This window comes from Zonotrichia albicollis, chromosome 2 (genome assembly GCF_047830755.1).
Source record: "Zonotrichia albicollis isolate bZonAlb1 chromosome 2, bZonAlb1.hap1, whole genome shotgun sequence".
Lineage (NCBI taxonomy): Eukaryota > Metazoa > Chordata > Aves > Passeriformes > Passerellidae > Zonotrichia > Zonotrichia albicollis.
This window is the reverse complement of record NC_133820.1, coordinates 38,484,132-38,510,083: the sequence shown is the minus strand read 5'-3', so window position 1 is coordinate 38,510,083 and position 25,952 is coordinate 38,484,132. Positions and strand designations below refer to the sequence as shown.

At 42.1% G+C, this 25,952-nt stretch overlaps 1 protein-coding gene across 2 annotated transcripts in view; it reads left to right on the top strand.

The window, feature by feature from the left end:
• The first annotated feature begins 495 nt into the window (after nucleotides 1-495).
• GSK3B (glycogen synthase kinase 3 beta) overlaps nucleotides 496-25,952 on the top strand; it is a 147,950-nt gene continuing 122,493 nt past the window's right edge. For both annotated transcript variants that reach the window (XM_074534780.1, XM_074534779.1), the window contains exon 1: nucleotides 496-635. In XM_074534780.1, coding sequence (XP_074390881.1) covers nucleotides 548-635 — 88 coding nt within the window. In that variant the 5' untranslated portion in view covers nucleotides 496-547. The remainder of the gene's footprint in view (nucleotides 636-25,952) is intronic.

Here is a 25,952-nt window from a genome sequence, read left to right as displayed (position 1 = left end):
AGTCCCGTTGCCTGCCGCCTCCCTCAGAGGCGAGGGGGAAGGAGAGGAACGGGGAGGGGGGAAGGAAGAGAAGAAAGAAAAAGAAGAAAAGGGAAAAAAAAGAGATAAAGCAAATAAAAGGAGAGAAACGCGGCGGCGGGATCGGAGGAGCCGGGCCGCGAGCCTCCGCCCCATGTGACTGGCGCCCGGGGTGGGGGCAGCGAGGCCCAGCGAACCCCCCTCGCTCGGGAGCGGCGCCGGGGGGAGGCGGCTCTCGGACCCACCGGCGCGGCCGGGAAGGATGATCGTGTGAGGAGCGGGCGGCGTGAGGAGGAGCAGCAGGAAGCAGGAGGAGAAGAAGCAGCCGCCGGGCGACAGAGACCGAGAGGGGAGGGGGCTTCCCCGGGGGGGGAAGGGGGGGTCCCGGCGTTTCATGTGGCGCGTCCCACCCGTCTCCTGCAGCTGAGCGAGCGAGGGAGCGGCAGGCGGGCCCGCCGGGGCGAGGCGGAGGGCGAAGGCAGGAAGAGGAGAGAGGTGATCGCCGTTGGGACAGAGCGGGAGAGAGACCATGTCCGGGCGGCCCAGGACCACCTCCTTCGCGGAGAGCTGCAAGCCGGTGCAGCAGCCCTCGGCCTTCGGCAGCATGAAAGTCAGCCGTGAGTATCCTGCTCCCCTCGGGTGGGGGGGTGAGGGCCGGGGAGGCTGCCCCCGCCCTTCGCCCGGGCGGGGAGCGGCGAAGGGAGCCTGGCCCCAGCCCCGGCCTCGGCAGCTCCTTTCTCTCCCCTTCCCCCCCCATTAACCTTGAATAGGCGCACGCCGCCGCTCCGTTCGGGGCCTGCTGGACGGAAAATCCCGGTGGGTTTGTCCTCGTCCTTAGCTCCCGGTCGCTGCCAGCGGCCTCTGGCTCATTAAAAAGCCATTTTTCCCCCTTTGTGAAACGGTTTGGGAGCTCCGTAGTCTGTATTTCCTTTTCGTTTCCCCCTCCTCCCACCGAAAGGAGGAAGCGAATTGCGGGCACACAGGTATGACCGTGACATTCACGTTCATTATGTGTTTTTTTGAGGGTTTTTTTTAAAGCACTCCTGGCTGTTAAGGGGAGAGAGCATGGAAGGTTTTTCCATGCACCCGTAGATCGGGTGTGAGCACCTTTTAGTCCAGCCCATTAAAAAAAAAAAAGGAGGGGGAGGGGAGCTTACAAAAGGTGTCTCTAATATCCTCCAGGCTCTGGTAAAATGCTCAGAAGAAGGTATAAGAAAATGCTTATTTTGAAATAACTACTCCGTGGGCTCACATGTCAAGCTTGGCATTCTTTTCCCAATTTTCAGATCAGAGGAATATTTTTTTAAGAATGAGGCCTGTGCTTTATTCTGCACAGACATGTCAGAAATGCTTAATGTGTGCCCATTCTTCGTATTCTATCCGTTGGGGTTAGCTGGTTTATGTGAATTAAAAATATGAATTAAACCTGAACAAATGTACATTGCTGATACAAAAAGGCCCAGTTCTGAGTTGCTATAGATCAGCTATGTGCTTATCATATGGAATTTCTTCACTCCTGATTTATATATGTTCACATTAAGACCTGAATTGTTCTTCCATATTCATATGAACAGTGTAGTTTCTAGAGATATTTTCTTTTTTCTTACGGAAATGCAGGATGACGTTTTATGGGAGCAGGACTGCTCGATATGCGTTCCCATTCGATTGATCTATTTGATATTCGTGTAAAGCCACACCTGACATGGCTCTGTGGATGCATGCCTGTATCCATCGCAGGGGCTCGTATGTTTCATGCCAGAGCGCTGACAGAGTGGGAGCTTTTTGACAGATGAGAAATATTGGTAGATTTTTTTGCACCGAAATGTCTTCCACTGTGGTTGAAGCCTTGAAGAGAGCATTTGGCTCAGGGGCTGTAGTCCACCTTATATCTGCATGGTCAGTGTGCCAGCAGCCCTCCAAAAACCTTGGATGCAGTTAACCTGTATTAGCAGCACGACAGCATAGGTTTGATCAGGTCCAGCATTAGTATTTATTAGGGATTATTGATCTGTACGGAGGAGAACTGTGGGTGACTCCATTTTAATTTAGTGGCTCACTTTATGTGCCTGTGGAATGGAAAGCAGGTCTTGTTGATCACTATTTCTGCAGGTGGCTGTCCAAACCGAGCGAGACCTCAACCTGTCATACTCAGCAACTGAATCTGCCTTATTCAGGCTCTGCAGCTTGATTCTTGAAAGGTCATTGATGCTCCTTTCCCGTTTATTTGAGGTCAAAGACTAGACAGATGCTTGCCTGTGAGGGGGGTGCTAACTGATGCAGACTAACAAGTTTGCAAATATGATTCAATCCCAAGTGTACAACACTGAGGGAGAAACAAAGGCCGTAACAGAAAGCACATGCACTTGTGATAACCCCCCCAGTCGCTCTAGTCATGTGCTCCTGGTCCTTCTGCTGTCTGGAAAAAATGTCAGAACAAAGCAAGAGAACCACGTTCAAGCATTCTGTGGGAAGTGTAGTTTCCATTTGCAGTTAATCCAGCCATGTAAGACAGCCTGGGAAGTTAACTTTTTTTCTTTGCTTTTTAAGTGAGAAAAATTCCAGGTTGTCAAAAAAGGTTTTATTTTTCTGGTTAGCCGAGTCCTGGTAACATCTTATCACCTGATGTAGCAAGCCGTGTATTGCCAGTGTGGAGTGCTTGTGTGGTGAACAGAGTTAGGTCGGCTCTTTCATTTTGATATATATTTATAGGCTGATACTTAGTTACCTTCTGAGCCAGTTTGAGTTAAAGCCGGGACAAAAGAGTCCTTGTGGGGAAGGTGAAAATTGATGGATTGGTATCTTCTGAGTGTGTCGGACATCTTCATTGCTTCTGTCTTGGTGTGGGTCTTTTGGAAGCAAAACTGACTTGTTTGATGTCAGCCTTTTTGCTGTCATTTGTAAGGAGGGGTGAAATCAGATGATGAAGTCACTCTTGCTCTGATGTCTGGTGCAGCTATTGCTTCTCCTGGCTGAGCGCTGCAACTGTTACCTAGGAAGGATAGATCTAAGGGATGAGAAAAGGATTCATAAAATACTGGAGGAGGGTTCATTGTTCCTTGTGTTTCCTGGGAGGAGCAGAACTAGAACCCTGCTGTCATTGCATTTCTTCCCAAGGTATATGGGCAGGAAAGAGTGAGCAAGGATTTTTCACCTCTTTGCTGTGCAATTTGTTAGATGGAATATGTTCTCAGAAGTTGGTAACTGGATGAAGCCTTGAATGGAAGGATGGGGGGTTACCAACAGCTGCTTCTCCTTTGGCTGTTGGGAAAAATGACTTCTCCTGCATGCTGCTCTCATTGCTCTGTCAGGGATGTTACAGGGGTTTTAATATCTCTGCAACAGTAGGAACCCCGTGGCCTTCATGTATCTCTTTCAAGCTGTACCTCTGTCTACTGAAATCTGACTGTTTTTATTTCTCTATTTATATTTTTGTGGTCGTGAAATCACTCAACCATATGGATTTCTACCTTGAAATAGTTCTCAAATAGGGTATTCTTTGTGTGGGTTTGTATTGCTGGGTTTGCAGGCTTTCCCTGAACAAAAAAGCCCATGTGTACTCCTTGTGTTAAGCCTGTCCCTCAAAAGGAGGGAGCTAAGCTTCCAGTTTTCCACTTGCTGATACCATCAACCTGCTCATTATAGTAGGAGAAGAGATAGGAGCTTGAAGTTTTCTTTTGTTCTTCACCTAGTTGCTCTTACACTGCTTATGGATGTACATTGTTTCTCAAATGGGACAAAAATAATCCTGAAATACAAAGGGTAGTCATGCAACACATGACTAAAAATATCAGTATAAAAATAGAAGTCTCAAAGTTTGCAATTTGAGAATTTTCATCTAATGACTGTAGAATTGATTTTTTTTTTCCTTCTCTGAGCTTCTGGGAAATAGAAGTGTTTCAAGTAACACCAAGTCCTTGCAGACAGCAGTACTTATTGTAACTGTAGCCAATTGTCTTGATGGTCTGCAGTAAATAATGGCTTGGCTAACACTTGCCATGAAGAGTTTTTGCTCCATGTGTGAGTGTCATGGGTCTGTAATTGGTTAGGCAGGATTTGTCAACTTGGAGGGTGAGGAAGGCAGTTTTATTTGCTTTAGCTAATTCTGATGTTGACCACATACTCTTGGTTGCAAAATCTAAAGGACGGTCTTGTAATAATTCATTTTGGACTCTGTGGAAGAATGTTTCAGTGGTGCCAAACTTGGGATTTGTTGAAGTTTTTCTTTTCTTCTTAGATTCACTGGGTTTTTTCTGTATTATAAAATCTCCTGAAAGCACAATAGCTTGGTAAGCCTATATTGCTGTGTATTGTTTGGACAGAGTGTGATGGCTCTTTAGAAATGGTTCCTGCAGGAATAAAGGCTGTGAGTTTGTTGCTCTTTAGTGGTTATTCCACCAGCCACTACATAAAAGCGACTGCTTTTTAGGTAGCAGTGGTGTCTAGGTGGCAGTTCAGTTGAATGCTGTGTGGTGTCCAGGTAGGTGTGTGGGAAGAGCCTTGGATAAAGGGCACCCTGGGTGCCTTCAGCGAGCAGGAATGAGTGGGGCTGTTGAAACTGGCAAAGGCATCGAGATAAAACCACCTGGTGTTTCTCAACCCAGCTAGGGTAGGGCCCTCTCTATTGCTTTGATAGCAGTTTCTGCCTAATTGGTTTCTGAAACTGAAAGCTGCCCATCCTGCTTTCCTTGCTGGAGAGAGGAAAATCACTCCCTTCCAGAAGCCTGCTGAGCGTTGTGTCTGCCTGTCGCTCATCCTAGCCCTGTCCAGCTTTCTGACTGCTGCTGCCTGAGCAGCTTTCCTCATTCCTAGATTGGAAAGAAATGCACTGAGGGGGTCAGCTAATGAACATGTGTGCCTGAGTGGAAAGTGTTTCATGTTACAGTGCCCCAAAGTTGTGCCTTGCAGTCTGAAAAGGAATAGAACTGTCTGCTGTACATAATTCTGATGCTGACAGACTCTTTCCTCTTTATTCATACCATTAGCTAGTTGAGCATTCCTATGCATTCCATGCAGAATTTTTATTCTGCATGTTTCCTTTTCCCTACACTGCTTCTTGGAGGTGATCCCCTCTTGTATTACCCCTTGATTCACCTTGTGTGTTTCCTAGCAATGTTGGAACTGTCTTGTTCACCTGTTGCCACAGCTGTGGTTTATGGAGCGTGTTCCCTGCTGTATGCATCCTGCCTCTGGAGGTTGTTGTGTCACCTCATCTGTCAGCCTGACAGGGCCTTGTAGGTATCACCAGCAGCACCAGGGAGATGAAAAAAGCTGAAGATCACCCTACAGCCTGAAGAGTTTCTCTGTATTGCCCCAAAAGAGTTCTTTCATTTTCTTGTATTCTGTCTTTAAGAACTTGTTTAGATAAAATATAAAGGAATTTTCCAGTACTGGTGTTCAGTTTACTCATCAGAGATCTTCACAGTGATATGAATCTGTGGGATATTGGCTGTTGCTGTTCTCTCTGCCCATGCTCTGTCTTAAACTGGATGGGTGGCTGAAGAAGATTCTGAAAGTGTACAAGGTATCTGTGTGCAAAAATCCTGCAGTTTAAGCTCAATGCTGCAATCACCGGTAGCATTTTCTGAAATGAATTCATGCTAAACCCCTTGGTTATTTGAACACAGTGGCTAAACTGTGCCAGGTGCTTGTAGAACACTTGAAGCCTCTTGGTTCAAGCTATTGGAGTGTTTTTGTTTGAAATGACTGAGTCCCATTTTAAATTGAAAAGTCTGTTACCTCTGAAAAGTCTGTTACCTCTGTTATCTACATTTCTGTAGATAACTCAAAACTTGAATATTTTTCTGAAGTTCTCTCTCTTTAGATTTTGTTAAAAAAAATTTAAAATCAACTTTACTCTGAGGACTTTTAGTCACCCATAGCTAGTGTGGGAAGTGCTAAAGTGGCTGTCTCCTGCAGCAACGATATGGCTGGTGGAGTTACTTGGCTGCTTTCTGAATTTAATGAGCATCAGCCTGGAGCAGCCTTGAAAGACAAACAAACTTTTAAAGTCAAGCAACTAGGAAATGGAAAATATTGAGAGTTTGATTGCTTCACAGAATATCCAAGTCCACTCAAAATTCAAAGATTTGTCTCTTCAGAACTTGTTTTAGAAAGCTGCACACATAGGTACTGTTTTATTTATGTATATTGAAAATAAATGCCAATTACAACATTTACAATGGGATGAATAAAGGCTCAAAACCCACAGTGTACAGGTCAGACCTCCTTTCTTCAGATGCAGCACCAGAAACCCTCTTGTCACTTCCCATCTCACAGAGATTGTTTCCCAAGTGCTGCATGCTGCTGTTGGGGGAGGTGGAAGTTTGGAGGCATAATGGTCTGTGCCAGTTTATATTTTTTGAATTTATTTAAAATGTAACTGCTTGAGTGCACTGTAGCAGTCTGATCTTGAGGTGAGAAAGGTGTGAGGTGTGGTAGCAAGATGCAGATTTGTGAGAAGTGGCTACAACATCATAGTTGTGCTCAGACAATTGTTCTGGTCAGTGCTGCTGGATCTCATTAAACAGAAGCCTGGAATGAATCTCTACCTGAAGCTTTTATAAACTTTTGGATAGCAATGATTTGCTTTCACTGCCTCTTCAGAATCCCTCCAGCCCCCATAGGTGATAGCTTACCATGCCACAGAAACAGGGTAATTATTTAGGTGTTTTCCATGAAAACAGTGCTTGTTGGACTCAATTCTGTATCCTATAGGTGTTGCTGTTCTGTCAGGCAGTAGGGGAGGCGAGCTGATGGTATTTCAATAGAAATCCATGTTGGAGACCTTTCTGAAAGCAGTCCTGTACCACTCTCTGAGAGCTGTCAGAAATGGGGATGCCCAGAAGTCATACTGCTGTGCCTCTAGAAGAAGTGGACAGTGATTTTTCTTGTATGTTCAGTGCTATCACAGAATCTTTTCATTAGGTGCTCTTGCCACAGATGACTTGTCTGTTGTTCAGAAAAGGAAATAAAGCAAAGCAGTTCACTCTGTACTTTTATCTCTTGCAGACGGGAAGTAGATCTAAGCATTTAAGGCAATTTGTGTTCTCACCTAGTCTGTCTTATAATGGAAGAAAGGAAAGTGGTAAGATAGCTTGTCAATGTCAAGAACTCAGGGCCTTTTTTTTTGCCTTTTTTTTTTTTTTAACAAAAGCCATACAGCAGCAGCTCCTTCTGAAGGGTTGGCTCCAGTCCTTGCCAGGAGCTTTGCTGTCTCTGTAGCAGGGGCTGTGTGTTTTCTGGCTTGGTTACATCAGCTGAGGGAGGGGCTGTGTGCTGTGTATCAGTGCCAGTGCTTCCTGCACAGGTAAAAGGGGGCTGCCAGTTATTTTCTACGTTGGTTAGTTTCTAGATGATTTCCAGGGTTTCTGTGTGAGTGATACAGAGTCAGGTTTCCTGAAGGATCAATGATGCAGGGCTGCAGTGGGCCTTGGTGCCTGCCATAGGAAATTCACTTCAGCTTGTGAATTTCTCTCAGAAGTGAGAACACACAGCTAAGAAAAATACACCTTTTTAGCTTTTTAATATGTCTGAGTAGGGCTGAGTTTCTCTTCCTTTGAAGGGTATAATGACCAATGTAACATTGGTGAAAGTATATTTGTGTCTGAAAATGTCTCTTAGACTTCCTATGTCACAAAAATATGTAGTAATATAATTACATTGCTTGATGTGTCTTTTGAGGCATTTGCACCGAGATGGAGAAACATTTTAGTATCCCAAGGGCCTGACAGTAGATGATCATCCTAAGAGACCTGCTGATCAAAAGGGAAAGGGAGGAGATTGCTCCTTGTTGCCCCTGGATAAGCAATGCTGTGGAGGGCATATAGAACTTAGAAATTCTGGCCCTGCACTGTGCTGTTGTATGTACATGAGGGTAAATGGTTGAGTGCAGCTGCAAAAAATGTCAGTCTTTTGGGTCAGAGCACTTAGAAGGGGAAAAGTTGGGTGTTGGCTCTGAAGTTGTAACCAGAAGGGAAGCAGCAGCTGAATTTTTCCAACCAAGGCAGACTTCTTACAGCCATATCATCTCTTTTGACTTTTTTAGTAGGAATATAATTCTTGTCAGATACAAGCCCTGTAGCTCATAGTAATGTCTTTTGCCAGGAATGCCTGCAATTGTTTAATTTTCAGACAGGCCAAGAATATGTTTTGCAGAAAGATAAACTGTGACTGTTGCTGCAGAGAAGAATTTGGTTTTACTTGCTGTGTAGAAGGAGGAAAACTATTTAGTCACAGTTGATAGTGTCAATCTGGTTTTTTGATTCACACCCTCCTGTAAACATTTACATGGAGCATACAATGCTATTTGCACCCCATCTCATCTGCTTAGTTGTTTTAAGTGCCTGTTTAAGAAAAGCAGCACAATGAATTGACCTGTGTGAGCAGGTTTCCTAGAGGGAGGAAGGGGGTCACAAATTCATCAGCCTAAATAAACTGAATATTTGGATGTTGACCAAGTAAATGTGAATAATTTGGCACGGATCTGTATCCCCATGAATGAAGCCCATAACCATAAATGTATTTCCTCAATTTATGGGGTTCAGTATCAGCATCAGAAAAAATGTTTTGTGCCTCACTTAGAGAACAAAGCTTTCTGGCAGGGCAACCTCTGTGCAGGTGAGTAGATGGAATGTTTTGTTTTCTTTATATACACAGTTGCTCAGTTGAAACCTAAAGAAGCAGAAAATGCTGTTGACCTTGAGAAGAATGAATCTGTTGGCCATTTCACTTCTAATCTTGCCATCTTACTCATGATTGTGTGTGCTGCCTTGGGAGCCACTGGTATGTATAGTCATGCACCACAGCAGTTGCAAGTTAATTGTTTTTTTGCTGTGTTCCTCAGAGAATAGAACCTTCCTAATCAAATTCCAGTTCTAGAGACTTTGGAATAGATTTACCAATATGTTTTAGTAACCACAATGGATTGCAGAGCTGATCTGAGTCTTGGGGAAATGTTTTAGAGGCCCATGGAAAACGAGGTGATACTTTTTCTGTGTCTGGGTTTTCTAGTGAAACATCTATTAAATGTACTGGAGACAAAAGCATGAGGTTTGTGTGGTGTGGGAGAACTTTACTATTCTGGAAATTGTGGGCCCAAACTTCAGATGATACTGGTCAGTGAGAGGGCAGGGAAAGCTTTAATTGCAGCTCCCACAATAAGGTACTGTCAGTTTTAGATTGAGCTCAACTTTAAACTTGCTCTTCCTTGCTCAGTGCAGTGGGCATGGGTTGGTTTGGGATTGTGTATAAGTTCTTATTCAGGTGTTGTGGGGATGGCAGTTGAGTTTGATGGACTCTTGAAGCTCAGCAGCAGGAATGTCTGAATTCATTCAAGCAATCAGAGCGTGTTTCAGAAATGTATTGGGCCTAATGGAGGATCCCAGGGGCATCAATGCTGCCAAATCTGCAAGTCTCTTCTGTTTTGGGATAGATTCAACTTCAGAGGACTGAAGTTCCCTTCAGCTGCAGTAGCTGGCTTTCAGTGGCCATGAAAGCTGACAAGGTTCAGGCATGACAAGTGACATGGGATCTCTGGCAGCAGAAGAACGGCAGCTGTTTTCCCAGGTGGCACATTTGAAATGCCTGGGGGGTTTTGGAGACAGGTAGAGAGGTTCATGAGGCAACGAGCAGCATTCTCTATTTGGTGTCAGTGCCTTGGCTTTAAGCAATAGTTTGTGGATTTATTTTTTTTTTCTCTAATAACCCAGACTATTTTTTCAGTGGTAATGTTTGAGCAGTTAATGATTGACTGTAAATATTTATTACAGTCGGCCAACCCTAAAAGGAAGTAGTGCAGAAGTGTTTATGCTGTGTCTATAACTTTTAATAATTATGATACTTCAGAAATATTTACTGAAACAATGACACTGTCTGCATTTCAAAATATCTGGTGAAAGCTTAATTTTTATTCTTGCATTGTGGCATAACTGCAAAACATAAGTTTTTTCTAGTGTTAATTTAAAACATATAGTATCTACATATGCTTTTTAGGTTTAATTTATGCAGACATTGTAAGGTGGGGTCTTTCGTTTATTTTGTCCTTTTTTCTTTTAAGTGAAGAGCAAGTGGATTTATGAAGGAGTTCCTGGGAGACTATTTCAAAATCAATAGATTCTAACTGAGAAAACTCATGTTAAGTTGTCCTCTAGCAGCTCCTTTTGCTCTAGTACTTTTTACGTGTATTTGATTATAGAGAGACACACACATATACATGGTCAGAAATATGACATGAAGGGGAGGAGATGATCTAGAGTTCTGAGATCTGGAATTTAAACCTAGGCCATGTGTGAAGGCTTCTGCTTTAAATCAGACTGCTCTACATGTATGATTGCAAAAGTTTATCTTTACATGCAAAGGTGCTCATGGTATTCTTGTCTGAGTATCTGGGAAGACTGCTAAGGTGTATGTTTTAACTTGCTTGCTCTGGTTACTCACATTTCATGTACAATCATTCTGCTGTGGTGCTTTCACCTCTCCCAGTGTTCTTGTGCACTGCTGTGCTTCCAGTGGAGTTCTGAAGTTGTGGTGCCCTGGGCCTTGCTGCAGAAGGGAGCAGCCCTCAGCCAGTGCTTTCCAGGTACACCTTACACCCTTCAGACTTAAGATATGCTAGTGAGGGGGAAATGCCAAGGCTGCTAGGGGTGGCATCTGTGTCTGGTCTGCAAAATATTTTTCTGGGAAATATGAGGAAGAAGTGTATGGAAAGTGTATCAGTAGCCAGTTAAACTGTAGAACTGATGCAGGGTGTCTATGAAGTAAGGAGAACAATAAGTTGATGGGAAGGACTTTGAGCTGTAGCTTCCTCAAAGACTGCTGTACACAGCCTATTCCAGTTTGGCTTTGAGATACAGATGCAACTTTTTATGACTGTATTTGAAAGCGCTGTGGTTTCTAAGAATGGTAGAGAATAAAGGCAAGTATTTCCAAAAGTTCAGGTCATGTCCAGGATTTTGTCAGGAAAAGTGGTTAGTAAAGGGATAGGGAATTTGTCTGTAGATGAAGAGGAGTAATTAGCTTTCATCTGGCACTGAAGAGAGCAGATGTTCCTGAACTCCTGGAGGTTTGTTCGTTGAAATCCATTGAATTTCTCTGGACATCTCTTGTGCTTTTTACCTTTGATTTCTTGTTTTGTCTGTGTTAATATGAAACCATCTCATATTTAGGAAACTTTCAGTGAGTTAAATAATGGTAAATTGACCATTTTTGTTTTCTACAACTTCTTCAACCCTAACTTGGAGTTATTCTGTGCATGGAAACTGCTTTTCCATATATATTACTAGTTTTTGTGCTTAGGTGGAAAGTAAGTCATTAAACATTAAATATACAACTACCTCAAAATACCTTTCCCCCATTCTAAAATGAAGATATAAAGAACTAGTGCAGTAATTCTAACATTCTACCAGATTTGTAAATTATATCTGGAATGCTCTCCCCTATGAAATGTACCTCTTTGGTTGTCTAGGGTTAGACTATGTAGAGTGTAACTCTTCAAATGTGAAAAATTGAGTGAAACTGTAGTGACATTATTGGAAGCTGGGCGGTCTGACTTGAGAGTTGGTGTCCCTACTGAAGGTTCAAGAGTGAATTTCTTCTCTAGGACACAGAAGAGTAGGCTGGTGCAGTTATGAATCACTTTTGCTTCAACTTGGCACAGATTTAAGAAAAAAAAAATACTTCTTTGTGTTACTAGCATAAATAGCTGCAAACCTCCAGAAGTTGTTAAAAAATGCCCTTTTAAAAAATTTGGTGCTCCTTAGATTCTTACAAAGTGACCCATCCCATGGCTGTTCTTTGAAGAAAAGGATATGTAGACCACATAAATGAAACCTCTTAAAAGGAGATCAGCTGTGGATCGTGCTGGTAAATGGAGTCAGCTATGTGGCATGAAAGTGCTTGTTTAAAAACACATCATCAGCTAAAACCTTCAGATGTCTACTTTTACAGAATACTGTGAATTTTTTTCCTCCAGTAATTTTGTCACTGCATCATTTTAATTTCTTTGGCTTTATACAGCTGAGAGCTCTTAGCTCCCTTCAACTGATGTTGGATATGGGTAACAACATGCAGTGCTGGAGAACTATTGTTAGGTAAAATTACTGAATGTGCTTAAAATAGGTGGCATTATATAGATGTATAATTCAAGGCAAATGTCTGTATTCATATCTCCTGTTAATAGCTTGGATGTTATTCTTTTGGGTGTTTCCTTATGTCAGCTGTCAAAGACAGGAAAGTGGATTAGGCAATGCCTTGATCTGACCCAATATGTCTGTTCTTACAAATGACCTATCTTTATATTGTGTATGCTCACTTTCACAGTGTTAACTACTTTATATGTCATGGCAGAAAATTATTTTTGTCTAAGAACAGGTCTGCAGCCATTATAAAATAAATGTTTTTTGAAGTCAGGATTCGTGTCAAATGAGAAGGATGTGCAGAATCAGACCTTCTGCACTTTTGTTTAGTGTAGTAATGTTTTGTGTGTGAGTGATCTAAGTAAAATTTCTAGACTTGTGGATTGCACTGTCAGAGGTGCTCCTAGGAGTAAGGAGCACATGTTCAAAATGATCTTAACCAAGTGGTACCCTGAGTAGGATGAAATGTAGGAGGGGCTGATGTCATCTGTTCTTCAGTCAGGTTTGACTGTGCTGATGACAGGTTTGGGGGAACTGGGACAGTAGAAGATCTGCAGAGAAGAATCTGGAGTCAGGTATTTGCACAGGGCCATGAGTCAACCAGTGCTGAGAACCAGCAAATCTTTTACTGGATGTATTGATGTCAATGTCGTGTAAAATACGTGGAGTTAGCCTTCCCACTTCTTGGCATGCCAATGAGCCAAAGTACAACATCTGGTTTTGGTATTGTGCTGGGAGAAGAGTAGTTGCAGGCAAAGTAAAATGGTCAGAAGTCTAAAAAAAGTGCTTTAGAGGAACTTTCAGTTTCCCCTAAAGAAACTGAAGTGCTTTAGTGCTGTTAGGGGAAAACTGAAAACCCTTTGGATGATAGTTTTTATTTCTAGATGAGGTGGAAGGGAGATTTCTTTTGATAATGTTCTTTCAATATGTAAAAGATAGCTGGAAAAAAAGACAAAACTTCCCTACTGGAGATGAAACTATTTGTAGGCTTAAATTGTAGCAAACCCTTTACTAAGCTAGTTAAGTCAACTCTTGAGAACAGGAGCCCTGGAATAGATTAGGGAAGGCTGTCAGATTCCCTGTAGTGCCTGTTTGAAAGATGAAGATGCTTGCTAGGTAGTTTATATATAGAAGTTTGGAGAGGTTTTAATTAAGACAGCCTGTAGTCCCTTATGGTATTACTTTATGTCATTCCAGTTATTTCTGTGTGGTGTTGGGAAGAATTTCAGTTACAGCACACTGATCCTCTTGCTTCTCCCCTTGGGATGAGGTAGCCTTGTGTTACTGGCAGCTTGCTGGCAGGTAGTGGCTGTGGAGATAAGGATTTGTGAAACTGGTCACAGCTTTAACACTTAAAAGCAAGGTAGATTCTTGGAGAGGTCATCTAGTCCAGTCCCCCTGCAATGAGCAGGGGCATCTTCAGCCACATCAGATTGCTCAGAGTGCTGTCCAGACTGACTTTAGAAGTTTCTGGAAATGGCGCACCCACCACCTTTCTGTTCCAGTGTTTCACCATCCTCGTTGTTAAAAAAAAAAATCTTTCTAATATCTAGACTCATAGAGCTTCCTTAGTGTTGGAGTTTAGGTAAATGTACTGTATTTGGAAAAGCAGCTGGGGAGTATTTTTAGTTAGAGGTTTAAATCTGCTCTGAATTTCATTTTTTTGTACAAGCATTATTGAAAGGAAAGCTTGCTCTTTGGTAGTCCTCTACTGCATTTGACAACCACAGCCTTTCTGTGGGACATTTCTAGATCTTGCTTCATGTGGGTCCTGAGAAAAGCAATGCTTTCCTTCAGTTTTTCATCCTGTGGTTCTTGCTTCAACACAAAAGAATTTAGCACAAGTCAAGAACTGCTCAGAGCTCCAGGCAGAGACCAGGACCACACTGCAGCAGCTGCACAGGTACCAAGCTTCTGTTAGGGGTGTCTGTGTGCTCCAGACAACTTGGAGTGTATTGCTGGGTGTGTAATGCCAGTGCAAGAAGAATATCCATCCATTGGTACATAACCACTGGCTGCTCACAGCAGTTGCTTTAGCTTTCATGGAATAAAGGGACAAGTGTTTGAAGATGGCGTGTAGAAACCAGATGTTGCATGGAACACAAACGAAGACAGCAAACACATTCTTGGTCTTGTACATTTGTGGAGTGTAGATAGTTGTTACATTATTTTCATTTTATTAGTTGAAAATTCAAAGATTCAAAGAGGATCTTCAAGTGTTGCCTTTTGTCACTTTATTATCTAAATTTTTTAGGGATTTTAATTGACTTATATGTAGCTTTCTGGCAAGTAAGATGGATGTGTGAAACTGTGAAGTCTAGAATTGTCACACAAGAATCTATAAAGATACTTAAGAGCTGAAATGATAATTTATATTTTGGTAGATGGTTTCCCTTTTGATACAGAAGCTTTGACTAGAACTAAGGAAATGCTTTTTCTGTGCCTTGCAAAGCTATAGTCTTATTTTGTACACATGTGAAGTTACTGTGGAAGGTTGGAATCCTGAAGTGTAAATACAACTGAACTGTAAAAAATTCTGTGGAGTCCTTGCTTCCACATTCCATATGATTTTGAATGTGAAAAAGTTGGTAGATGTCAAATTAATGTTTTTTTTCCTTTTATTCTGCTCAAAAAAAAAAAAGATAGAAGAAATGATGACTCACTAAAGTCCTCCTAAGGTACAGTAGTAGTCCTAAGTGCCTTCTGTTTGTTCCATTTGAAATCTTTGGCTGATGGAAGGATTAGGAGGTTGGCTGGAAGCGAGGCTCTCGCTGGAGATGGTCATGCTTCATTTCTAGGCAGTGCTTGGCTTAAGGCTGTGCTTTAGTGTTTGATCTGACTTCAACATGCACAAAACAGTCCCATCTCTTACATGCCTTAGACTGCCAGGGCGTACAGTTCTTTTTTTGTCTGCAGCTGTCATTATCTGAATGATGGAAGAGTTTACAACTTGTGTACTGTGGGAAGCTTGTTCCCCTTCCCTGTTGGGAGCTGTGAGAGACTGGGATGCTTCTGCTGACATTCTTCAGTGCTGTGACAGCAACAAGAAGTCAACAAAGTAACCTGGCATCAGGAAAGGGAGCAAGGAAAGAAGTAAGGTAGAGCCTAACCAAGTGGTCTTTTTGGGTTATGGGAGCCATTCAGATTGAGGTTTCTGCAAATGAGGCTTCAAAGTAAATAACAACAACAAAATTAAATGCTTAAATCCCCTCTCTTCCCTGAACTTGGCTCTGGGCATTAGACAGGATGAGGCAGTTGGTGAGCTAACTGAAATTTTAAGTTAATGCAGTTCTTATTATTAAAGTGCCTTTCTCATGAAGGGGAAATGGAGAAAAGTACTCATTCCTTCTCTTCCATATTTGTAAAATACTAGTAACTTGTCTTCATGTTTAAAGTCTCCTCTGGTTTAAATGGTCACATGTCACTTTCTTGGTCCTTTACATTTCTTGCACTCAGTATCTGTTTTTAAAGTGCAGGCAACCAGAACTCTTGAATGGAGTTCTCTGGAAAATGTTGATTTTAATGTTCGCAATACCAGAGTTCTGCTGATGTTACATTCACAAGAAGGGTATTTCTTGTGAGTTTCAGTTCTGTGCAAATCTGTTTTACAAATACAGTGGTGTTTCTTTGAGGGAAAAGAGTAAGTGGAACAGCAAGCTTGACAATAGGTCTGGTTTAAAGAATGCAGCAACACACCTTTGGTTTAAATAAAGAAAGCAGTGAGAATTTAAAGTTTCATATCCTACCAATGTTTTAAATACATTTTTTGAACAGAACTTTGTGGATACTGTCTTGGTGCCTTTTTAGAGATGGTGGTAGAAGCATATGTAAGTGGGCTAAGTTTCTAGATTTGGACTAAAATTCATGTGCAGATCAGTGGATCCAGCTGGGAAGTTTTTAATTAAGCATGCTAATTAAGTCATGTGGTGTACCCAAAAGCAGCACTTTATTACAGGGGAGAAGAACAGTTTTCTTGGAGGCGAATGAAGGAGAAACGCTTCATTGAGCCACTCTTCTAACTCCTGCCAGTGGGAAGAAAATATGGTGTCTAAAGTCACTCCAAAAAATCTGAGTACAGAAGCAAAATTTATACTCTTATTTTGCTGCACCTTGCCTTTTTCTGTTTTTAAACAGCCTTTAATATGGGACAGATTCTTTACTTTTGGCAGTCCAGGTGCCTCAGCAATAGCGTGCTGTGGAGAGCCTGTGTGCTGGAAGCCTGGACAAGGTTGTGCACAAGGATGCTGTGTGAGTGGGACAGGTGAGCAGCACAGCTGTCAGGGGGAGAAGGGATTGTGGTGGGTGCAGAGGAGGCAGGGAAGTGAGCAGAGTTGGGCTGCAGCTCAGGATACATGTGGAGAGCTAAACACCCACCTGATTACTTGGGCTTCACAAAAAGAGCAGTTCAGTCTGAAGCACGAGCTGGGATATCAGGCAAAGGCGAATCGGGAAGTGAAACTGATGATCTTTGTCTTAACTTTAGTAAAACAGTCAGATGTAAATGGTATTTTCTTCTCTGTAAGTACTATGGGGGCAGAGTGAGCAAACATTAGTTGCTGCTTTTACTTCTCCCAAGTACACTGCCTGTGTAAAAATAACGTCACTGATGTTACTAAAGGATATATTTTCCACTGAAATGTCTCTATTTTCTGTTTTCCCCACCCAGTGGAAAAGGTTTTTTAGAATGTTTTTCCTCAAGAAAAACTATGCATCTTAAAGACTTGTCTTGACTGAGCATACACCCAGGGCTATACAATATAGCATCCTTCAGTAAGAAGTTGCTGGACTTGAGAACCTTAAAGACATTTTTTACTTTTGCAGTTATTTTAAGAGATATGAGAAGTTCAAGCTGATAAGTTTTCATGATTATATAACACTAGCAACATAAACTCCAAAAACCAACCTCTGACGTGCTGAGGGGACGTTCTGGTGTATATGGAGACATCCTCTGTTGTGGCTTGAAGAGAAAGCCTTGGTTGCTCTTGTTAAAGAACAATTGTGTGCCTTCATCCAGACCACTAAAGTGACTGAAATAAAGCTAAAGTGAATAAATAGAAACATTCTAATCTAGTTATTCATGAACATGTATGAAATGCTTCTTTGTGGCTAGTAGTAACTAGAGCAGCCATGAAGCTTTATCAGATGTTGAATTGTCTTGACTTGCATTGAGTTCAGGAATTTTCTATACCAGCAGACTTATTTTCCAGTTTCCTGTTTAGGATTTGAGACCTCTACAAAAGCATTTTGTCTGTGGGATAGCATAAAATTTTCTGAATTTTTTCCATTAGGAGAAAATAAATAAAAAAACTACCCTCTATTGAATTTGTCTGATTTGGTTAACTTTTCTGCCATTCTTGAAGAGACATTAATATTTTTTGCCATGGCCTCTAGCATATTGGGAATGCTCACAGATAATCTTAGGTTCCCCGTAAGAAGAACACTTTCCACTGGGGCCCAGAGCAGCAACAAGCCTTTGCACAGATCAAGCAGGAGATTGCTCATGCAGTAGCCCTTGGCCCAGTCAGGACAGGACCAGAGGTGAAGAATGTGCTCTACTCTGCAGCCGGGAACCATGGCTTGTCCTGGAGCCTTTGGCAGAAGGTGCCTGAGGAGACTCGGGGTCGACCACTGGGATTTTGGAGTCGAAGCTACAGAGGGTCTGAAGCCAACTATACTCCAACAGAGAAAGAAATCTTGGCTGCCTATGAAGGAGTCCAGGCTGCCTCAGAGGTAATAGGCACTGAAGCACAACTCCTCCTGGCACCCCGACTACCAGTGCTGGGGTGGATGTTCAAAGCAAAGGTTCCCTCTACGCACCATGCCACCAGTGCTACATGGAGCAAATGGATTGCTGTTATCACACAGCGCGCCCATATTGGAAAACTGAATCGCCCTGGGATTCTGGAAATAATTACAAACTGGCCGGAAGGTGAAAACTTTGGTCTCTCTGATGAAGGGGAACAAGAAGTGACACGAGCTGAAGAAGCTCCACCATACAACCAACTGCCAGCAGAAGATACACGATACGCTCTCTTTACTGATGGTTCGTGTCGCATTGTGGGAATGAACCGGAAGTGGAAAGCAGCTGTATGGAGCCCCACATGGCAGGTGGCAGAGGCCACTGAAGGAGAAGGTGGATCAAGCCAACTTGCTGAACTCAAAGCTGTTCAACTGGCCCTGGACATTGCTGAGAGAGAGAAGTGGCCAAAGCTCTACCTTTATACTGATTCATGGATGGTAGCCAATGCTCTGTGGGGATGGCTGGAGAGGTGGAAAAAGGCTAACTGGCAACGTAGAGGAAAGCCAATTTGGGCTGCTGAAGAGTGGAAAGACATTGCTACCAGGGTAGGGAAACTGCCTGTGAAGGTCCGCCATGTAGATGCCCATGTACCCAAGAGTAGAGCTAATGAGGAGCACCAAAACAATGAGCAGGTAGACCAGGCTGCAAAGATAGGGGTGTCCAAAATAGACCTAGATTGGGAACATAAAGGAGAGTTATTCTTAGCTCGATGGGCCCATGATGCCTCAGGCCACCAGGGCAGAGATGCCACCTATAAGTGGGCACGAGACCGAGGGGTGGATCTAACCATGGACAGTATCTCTCAGGTTATCCATGACTGTGAGACGTGTGCTGCCATCAAGCAGGCCAAGCGAGTGAAACCCCTCTGGTACGGTGGGCGGTGGTCCAAGTACAAGTATGGGGAGGCCTGGCAGATTGACTACATCACACTGCCCCAGACACGCCAGGGCAAGCGCTACGTGCTGACCATGGTGGAGGCCACCACTGGATGGCTGGAAACCTACCCTGTGCCTCATGCTACAGCCCGGAACACCATCCTGGGCCTGGAAAAGCAAGTTCTGTGGAGACATGGTACCCCTGAGAGGATTGAGTCAGACAATGGGACTCATTTCAAGAACAGCCTTGTCAACACCTGGGCTAGGGAACATGGCATTGAGTGGGTGTACCATATCCCCTACCATGCACCAGCTGCAGGCAAAGTGGAGAGGTACAATGGACTGTTAAAAACCACATTGAAAGCATTAGGTGGGGGATCTTTCAAGAACTGGGATCAGCATCTGGCAAAAGCCACCTGGTTAGTTAACACTCGAGGCTCTACTAACCTGTTTTCTAATGCTTCTGCAGGTGAGGAGGTTCAGCATGATAAATGCCCAGACAAGAGCAACAAAAATTAATTTTGGCAGGGTCTTAACTCCAATCAAGTAGTAAAACATCAGTACAGTTTGTGCTGTTCCCAAGCATAGGTAGCCTTGATGAGCTTTTGTTTGGATCATGACTCACTAAACTTTTCTTTATTTCAAGTTCTGTTGGATTTGGATAAAAGTGCATGCAAGTGTCTGCTTATCATGTTGTATTTATTTTTAATGCAGTGTTGAGATGTGCCAGTTTGTGTTTTTATTAAGTATTTTTTCTTCTCTCTGACTCTTCCTGCCATGGTTCTTTTATATTGAACATTTTGGCTTAACTCATGGTTGTTGTTTTATTGTGATTTTTCTTTCTTCAAGTGGCATTTCTTAAATGGATAAGCACAGCTTCAGAGGAATCATTCCAAGGAATTTCTGCTGCTGCATTCCTTTGGTAACATGGAGTGTGTTGTCCTTGGATGGTTGAGCTCAGTGCCTCAGCCAGTCTGGTGACAGCGTTGTTGTTGTGGGACAGACCCTGCCTCTGATCCTACAGGATGCTACCAGATATGTAGCACTGAGCTCTTGTTGTAAATCTCCTTGTTCCATGAAAATAACATGCTTTTTTTACTGCTATAAAGTAGTCCAGAGTTGTGTGCACTTTGTTTGTAGCAGATAAAAAGAAACTGGGATACATAAAAATGAAGCACCTCTTTAATATGCTCTTTGAGGTTATTTCTGGTCTCTTGGTTATTGTGAAGCTTCAAGACTGCAGGCAGTGAAATGAATTGTATTTACAAGGGAATCACCTGGTCATTTGAAGTAGCTTGATCACTGCAGGGTTGAGAAGAAGTTTGCTCAGCTCTTGGCAGAGCCCTTCGAAAACTTCTGTGAAACCTGGCGGGTCATGTCTTCTGGTTATGAGGTGTCAACCCCTTCCAGTGCTGTCACATATGGCTTATAACTGCATGTAAACAGTCTTGAACTTCTGAATTCTGGCTTAAAGGCTTCTTGTTTGTTGTGGTTTTTCTTTTTTTTTTTCCTTTTTTTTTTTGGTGAAAACCAAAATACTTAACCTTTTTGATGTAGCACCGTCTGGTTTAGTTGACCAAAGTACACCTGCAGGTGTAATCTGAGGTGCTGAGGCATTTAAGTTGCTGCATATATCTGAGGGTGATGTTCCACCTTGTAGTAAGGCCATAAAATAACCACATTTACTATGAAGGTGAGAAATTTTGCATCTGAATTTTATGTGTGGCCAACTGTGGCTCTCCTTGGTTTCCTCTTGACTGCTAGTACATTTCCTGCTGGTGGCTCCAGAAAGAGGAATTGAGATAATTTTGCCTGTGTCTATATTTAAAATGTGAATTCAACTTAAATGATCATCTACACTCTAGGAATGGAACTGTTTATTTTGTAAGTATGCTTTGCTTTTTATTTGCTGACAAACAGGACTCTCAATCTAATTTTTATCTAAGAAATTTGTAGCCAAAGAAATAAAAGCTCTCATCTTATTGGTTGATATTTGAAAATATAATATTTATATAAGCATTTTATTCTTTGAATAATTTCCAGTAAGAATTAGCTAGCTGCTTGAACTTGGTTGGAAGCAGACAGAACACGTGGGCTCTATGTCCCTCTGCTCCCAAATCTTGGCCTTCATGTTTCTTTGTGTGTTCAAACTCATTGTTTTGCCTCCATACTTCTTTAGTATACACCCAAATTAGAGTTGTTGTTTTTGGCTGTGATTCAGGACTCAGAATTTACTGTTTTACAGAAAAAAATAACATGTTTCTACTCAGAATTCCTTGAAATATAATCTGGCTGCAGTCCATTGTTCTGAATATGAGGCTGAAACTGTACTTAAATAAAAATGCCTGCCTTCAAAATTTCCTATTTTTCTCTCTTCCCAAAGGAAGTATAGTTAGATTGCTATAGCAAGCATTCTTCTTTGTGGTACAGTATTACTAGAAAAAAGCAGTGATTCTGAAAGTCAGTGATTATCTATAGGATAATAGATTTTTGTTTGATACATTGGTGTCTGAAGTGATGGCCACAGTTACTGTTCCAAGGGTTGAAGGGTTTCATGTCTTTCAGTGTCAACTCAGAAAGAATGCAAATATATTTGAATTTTGTCAACTTTCTTAAACAACCATGCTACTGGAATCTCTGACTGATGTGGAATATTAAGCTTTTTGAGTCATCTCAGAGGACTCAATTACTTGAATATTTACAATTTATATACACCTAAAAATCTCAGAACATGCAGTGTGCTTAGGGAAAGCCACTAATTTGTTGGGACAACACTAGAATATTTACACAGCAGTGTTTGAATCCTTGTTTTAATGGTAAAAATTGCTATACACTTTAATGTCTGAAATAAGAAATTTATTTTTGTTCAAACTTTAAAAATATATTCAGTGTACTTGTCTTGTCTTTAGGAAGCTTTATTCCAGCAAGAAGCATGGTGAGTTTCTGTTACTTTGGACTATTGAAATGGTGGTGCACTGGATTTTCTGCTATGGAAAGAGTTGTGAAGAATGCATGTATTACTTTGTAGGAGTTGTTTCTTGTGTTGTGGTAATAGCTCTAAAGATGGCACCTTTGGAGTTATCAGAGTGTAAAACCATTTTCTTTGAGCTTCTGTATGGCAACTACTTACCAAATCTGGTTGTTGATAAAATCTTGACTTCCATTCAAGCTCCTGCTTTGTCAGCTCTGTCTCGTGATTTAGTTCCTTGTATGTGGAAGTCTGAGATCCAAAAAAGGTAAAATGCACTTTTTCTTCAAAGAGTTGTCCTATGACAGGATGAGTCTTCAGTATAAAATTTTATTTTCATCTCTAGGATTGCTGTACTGTAGCTGCAAGCCTTTGCAGGGCACTTGAGTTCAAATTGTTGCTCATTGCCATGGGGCTGGTGCAAATGTGCTCTTTTTTGGCAGAAGTTAATGCAGCTTCACTGTGGTGGTACATACTTTGAAGCTGAAGGAGTTTATAAAAGTTGGAAGCTGTGTAGACACCAAACACCTTATTCATAAGTTGTTGAAATTCCTTTCTTCTGAAGAGGCTCTGGTCTCGTGATTTTATTTTTTTCATACAACTGTGCTTTACCTTAGCAGTGACAATGTTATTTCTTTGCTGCAGGCAGAGGAAAAGTTGTTGGACTTAGAGATATTTTGTCTAAACCAGCTGTTCCTGAATTTGGATCACCAAATGGATTGATCTGTGGTTGGCAGGGTGCTGTGTGCTGGGGAGGCTCCAGCTCCACTAAATATCTGTATGGTTACAAACTTTCTTACTTTGTGGTAATGATGGGGACTACTATCCAGTGTTTTGCCTGAGTTTGTGGTAAAATCAGTTTGTGGTGTTGTGGTAGCTTTTTATATCTTCTAGCTTGATTTGATGTTATAGATGGGCAGTGTTGAAGTTTTCAGCTTTCCTGGCTGAGCATTTCTGATGAGCAAGACACCAAGGTTTTCTGAGAGGCTGTGTTTTGTATGGCATTTCATCCTTCCATTCCATGTGGTATACATTTTTATATTGGCTTTATAGAAATGGTATAACAAATATGTGGGATGTGTATGGTGTCTTATCCTAAACTCAAGGTATACCAAAGTTGTTAAAATGATAGTTTTTAGAATTAAAAAGATTAGGTGATATTCTCTTTTTTACTGCTTTAGTTGACTTAAAACTGCAGCATTTGGTATAATGGCATTTTTATTTTAAAACAGGTGTTGGTTCCTCTTTTGGTTCATAATTTTTTTTCCTCCATGTGTTCACATGTGCATCTGTAAAACAGAAAATGCAATTTTGCTGTCTTTTGGGATGTTGAGGTTCCAAGTCACTTGTTACTACAGTTCATGTTCTGCAGCCAGCAGTCCTGTACATTGTCTTCAGCTTGTGGAAGAACCATGTTGGTGGGGAAACCTACATCTGTTCTTTTGCTCAGATCCTTAATGATGTGGTGTGCCATGCACAGCAAGTTCTTTTGGTAGGAGTCTTAGATATGATATAGGTTGATGGCTGAATCAACAGAGACTGTGTTTTGAAGAAGCAGTGAGGAGTTGTTTAATGAGTAGTTGTTCTGATCTGTTCAGACAACGTTCTACTCAACTATTAGGTTGTCTCTTTTAGCTGTGATTATAAAGCTAAACTGCTTTAGCTCCACAACCTTTTCCTTGTTGTGGAGATAAAGCAGTTGCATTGACCTTGGCTGATCCGGTCAAAGTATATTTAAAGGTGAGTTGTGTATACATAATTTGAAGTAAGAATATCTGTGTATAATGTATCTTCCTTTAATCTTACTTAATTTTCCTCAGCCCTATGTAGATAAGACCTTGGGATGTTTTTTATATTATAATTTACTAGCTCAGTCAGCTGGTTATGTTGTTCATACACACCAGGAAGCAAATACTGCATAGGTACCTCACAAGGCAGAATTCAGGCATTCAGAGTAAATTATGCAATGTATACAGAGCTCTTCAAGTCATCAGGTTGGACAAAATGAGTGGGGTAAATCAAATTATTAGGCCTAATGAGATAAGACATCGGTGTTCAGTGCATGCTTTTACCAGAAGTTGAAGACCAGCAAAGAATCGAAGGGATTACCAGGTGTTCTCATAACCTAATTTTCCCCCATAAACATGAAACATTGACATATTTTTCTCTCTTTTTTTTCCCCTGTTCTTTCTCTTTTTTCTTCTGTCTTCGAATTACCACCGGAGGTGAGGACAGGGGACTTTGACATTAATGAATTGACATTCAGCTGTGACCAAGTAAAGCTGTAGCTGCCTTGAATTGACCCTAACTGGTGACGTTATCATGTGCGAGTGAGCTCAGAGGCACCACCACGCACTTCTAAGAATATGCCACTGTGGAGTCATTCATAGTTCAGAGTCCTCTCTGTTGAATTTCACATCCTCCTACAAAATGTTTACAGGCAGAAGCAGCAGGGTAAGCAGACAGAAATAGAAAACCAAATTGTCAGTTCTGTAGATCTTGAACACTTTACTTGGAAACATGTTGGCTAAGCTTTTGTATGCCTACAGCAGCAGTCTGTTCTAACAATGTAAAGGTTAGGAAATTAATTGTTCTGCTTGCTGTCCTCCTGAGTAGGAGAAATTGACCTTTTTTTTTTGAGATTTTTTTTGCTTAAGATTTCCTTGTCTCACTTAGAGCTATTTCTCATTTAGTGATGTGTTCAGCTAGAGCATGTGTGAATGCTAATTTCCCAGGCTGTGTGTAGGTTGGTTCCTGCCTGTCTCTGAAGTATTTCTCCCAGAAAACCTTGAGCACTTGTGGGTTGGTGGCTTTGCTGTTGAAATCTGTTAGGTGGCAGTAGCATTAAGAAAATGAAAGTAGTCAGTCCTTAGCAGTTTGGAATTCTCCATAGGGTGTAGAATTGAGGTAGATTGGTCAAGTATCTCTTTAATGTAGATGGGTCTGCCTGAAGTCTGTTTTGCTTTGTTGCAAAAAAAAAATAAAAATTTTAAAGCCAAAGATTTCTGCACCACTTAAGAGATTATGGTTTGGAAATAAGGTTTCATGCTAGAGTTACATTTATTTATAACCTCAGATGGTTTTGTAATATTTTTATCTGTCACTACTTTCATTATGGCCTGTCATACGTAGATGTAGGTAGCAATTGGTGGCAGAGGTGTCCTCTGGTATAGAAACCCACATCTGGCTTGCAGTTATAATTCAGTTTGCAGTCTGAATGTCTATTTCTTACACAAACAGGTGCAAACTCGGAGTGAGCATACTGCCCAAGACATGGCTCTCACTATTACCAATTTCTTAAGGGTGTGTTGTCGAGATATAAAAACTTGTGACGTGAGACAGGACAGGTAAAGAAATTTAAATCAAGTGTCAGTGGAAACAGCCCTGCAGTCCTGCAAAGCATAGGTTCAGAAGTTTGTGGGCAGAAGTTTTGTATGGAATAGAGTTCCGAGCAGTTGTATTGAGTTTGTGTGGATATGTTTTGGTAGCAGGGAGGCTGCAGGGGTGGCTTTGGAGAGAAGCTGCCAGAAGCTTCTCCCATGTCCAACAGAGCCAATGCCAGCTGGCTCCAAAGCAGGCCGGCTGCTGGCCAAGGCCATCGGTGACGGTGACAGCAGTGATGACATCAAGAAGGGGAAAAATGCCTATGCAATAGAAATGGTAGAGTGGAGTGAGAATATGTGAGAATCAGCCCTGCAGATCAAGATCAGTGCAGAAGGAGGGGCAGGAGGTGCTCCAGATACCGGAGCAGAGATTGGCCTGAAGCTGGTGACGAAGACCGTGGTGGGGCAGATTATGCTCATTGAGGTCCATGGGAGAGCAGAGATCCACCTGCAGCCCATGGAGGATTTCATGCTGGAGAAGTGGATGCCCAAAGGAGGCTGTGGCTCTGTGGGAGTCCTGCATTGAAGGAGGTTCCTGGCAGGACCTGTGGAGAGAGGAGCCCATGCTGGAGCAGGTTTGCTGGCAGGACTTGTGACCCGAGGGGCACCCACAGTGGAGCAGTTTGTGCAGAGCTGCAGCCTGTGGGCAGTAGTGGCATTGAAGAAGTTCATAGAGGACTGTTTCCAGTGAGAGGGAGACCATGCTGGAGCAGGGGAAGAGTGTGAGGCCTTCTTCCCTGAGGAGGAAGGAGCAGGCAGAGGCAACAGGTGATGAAC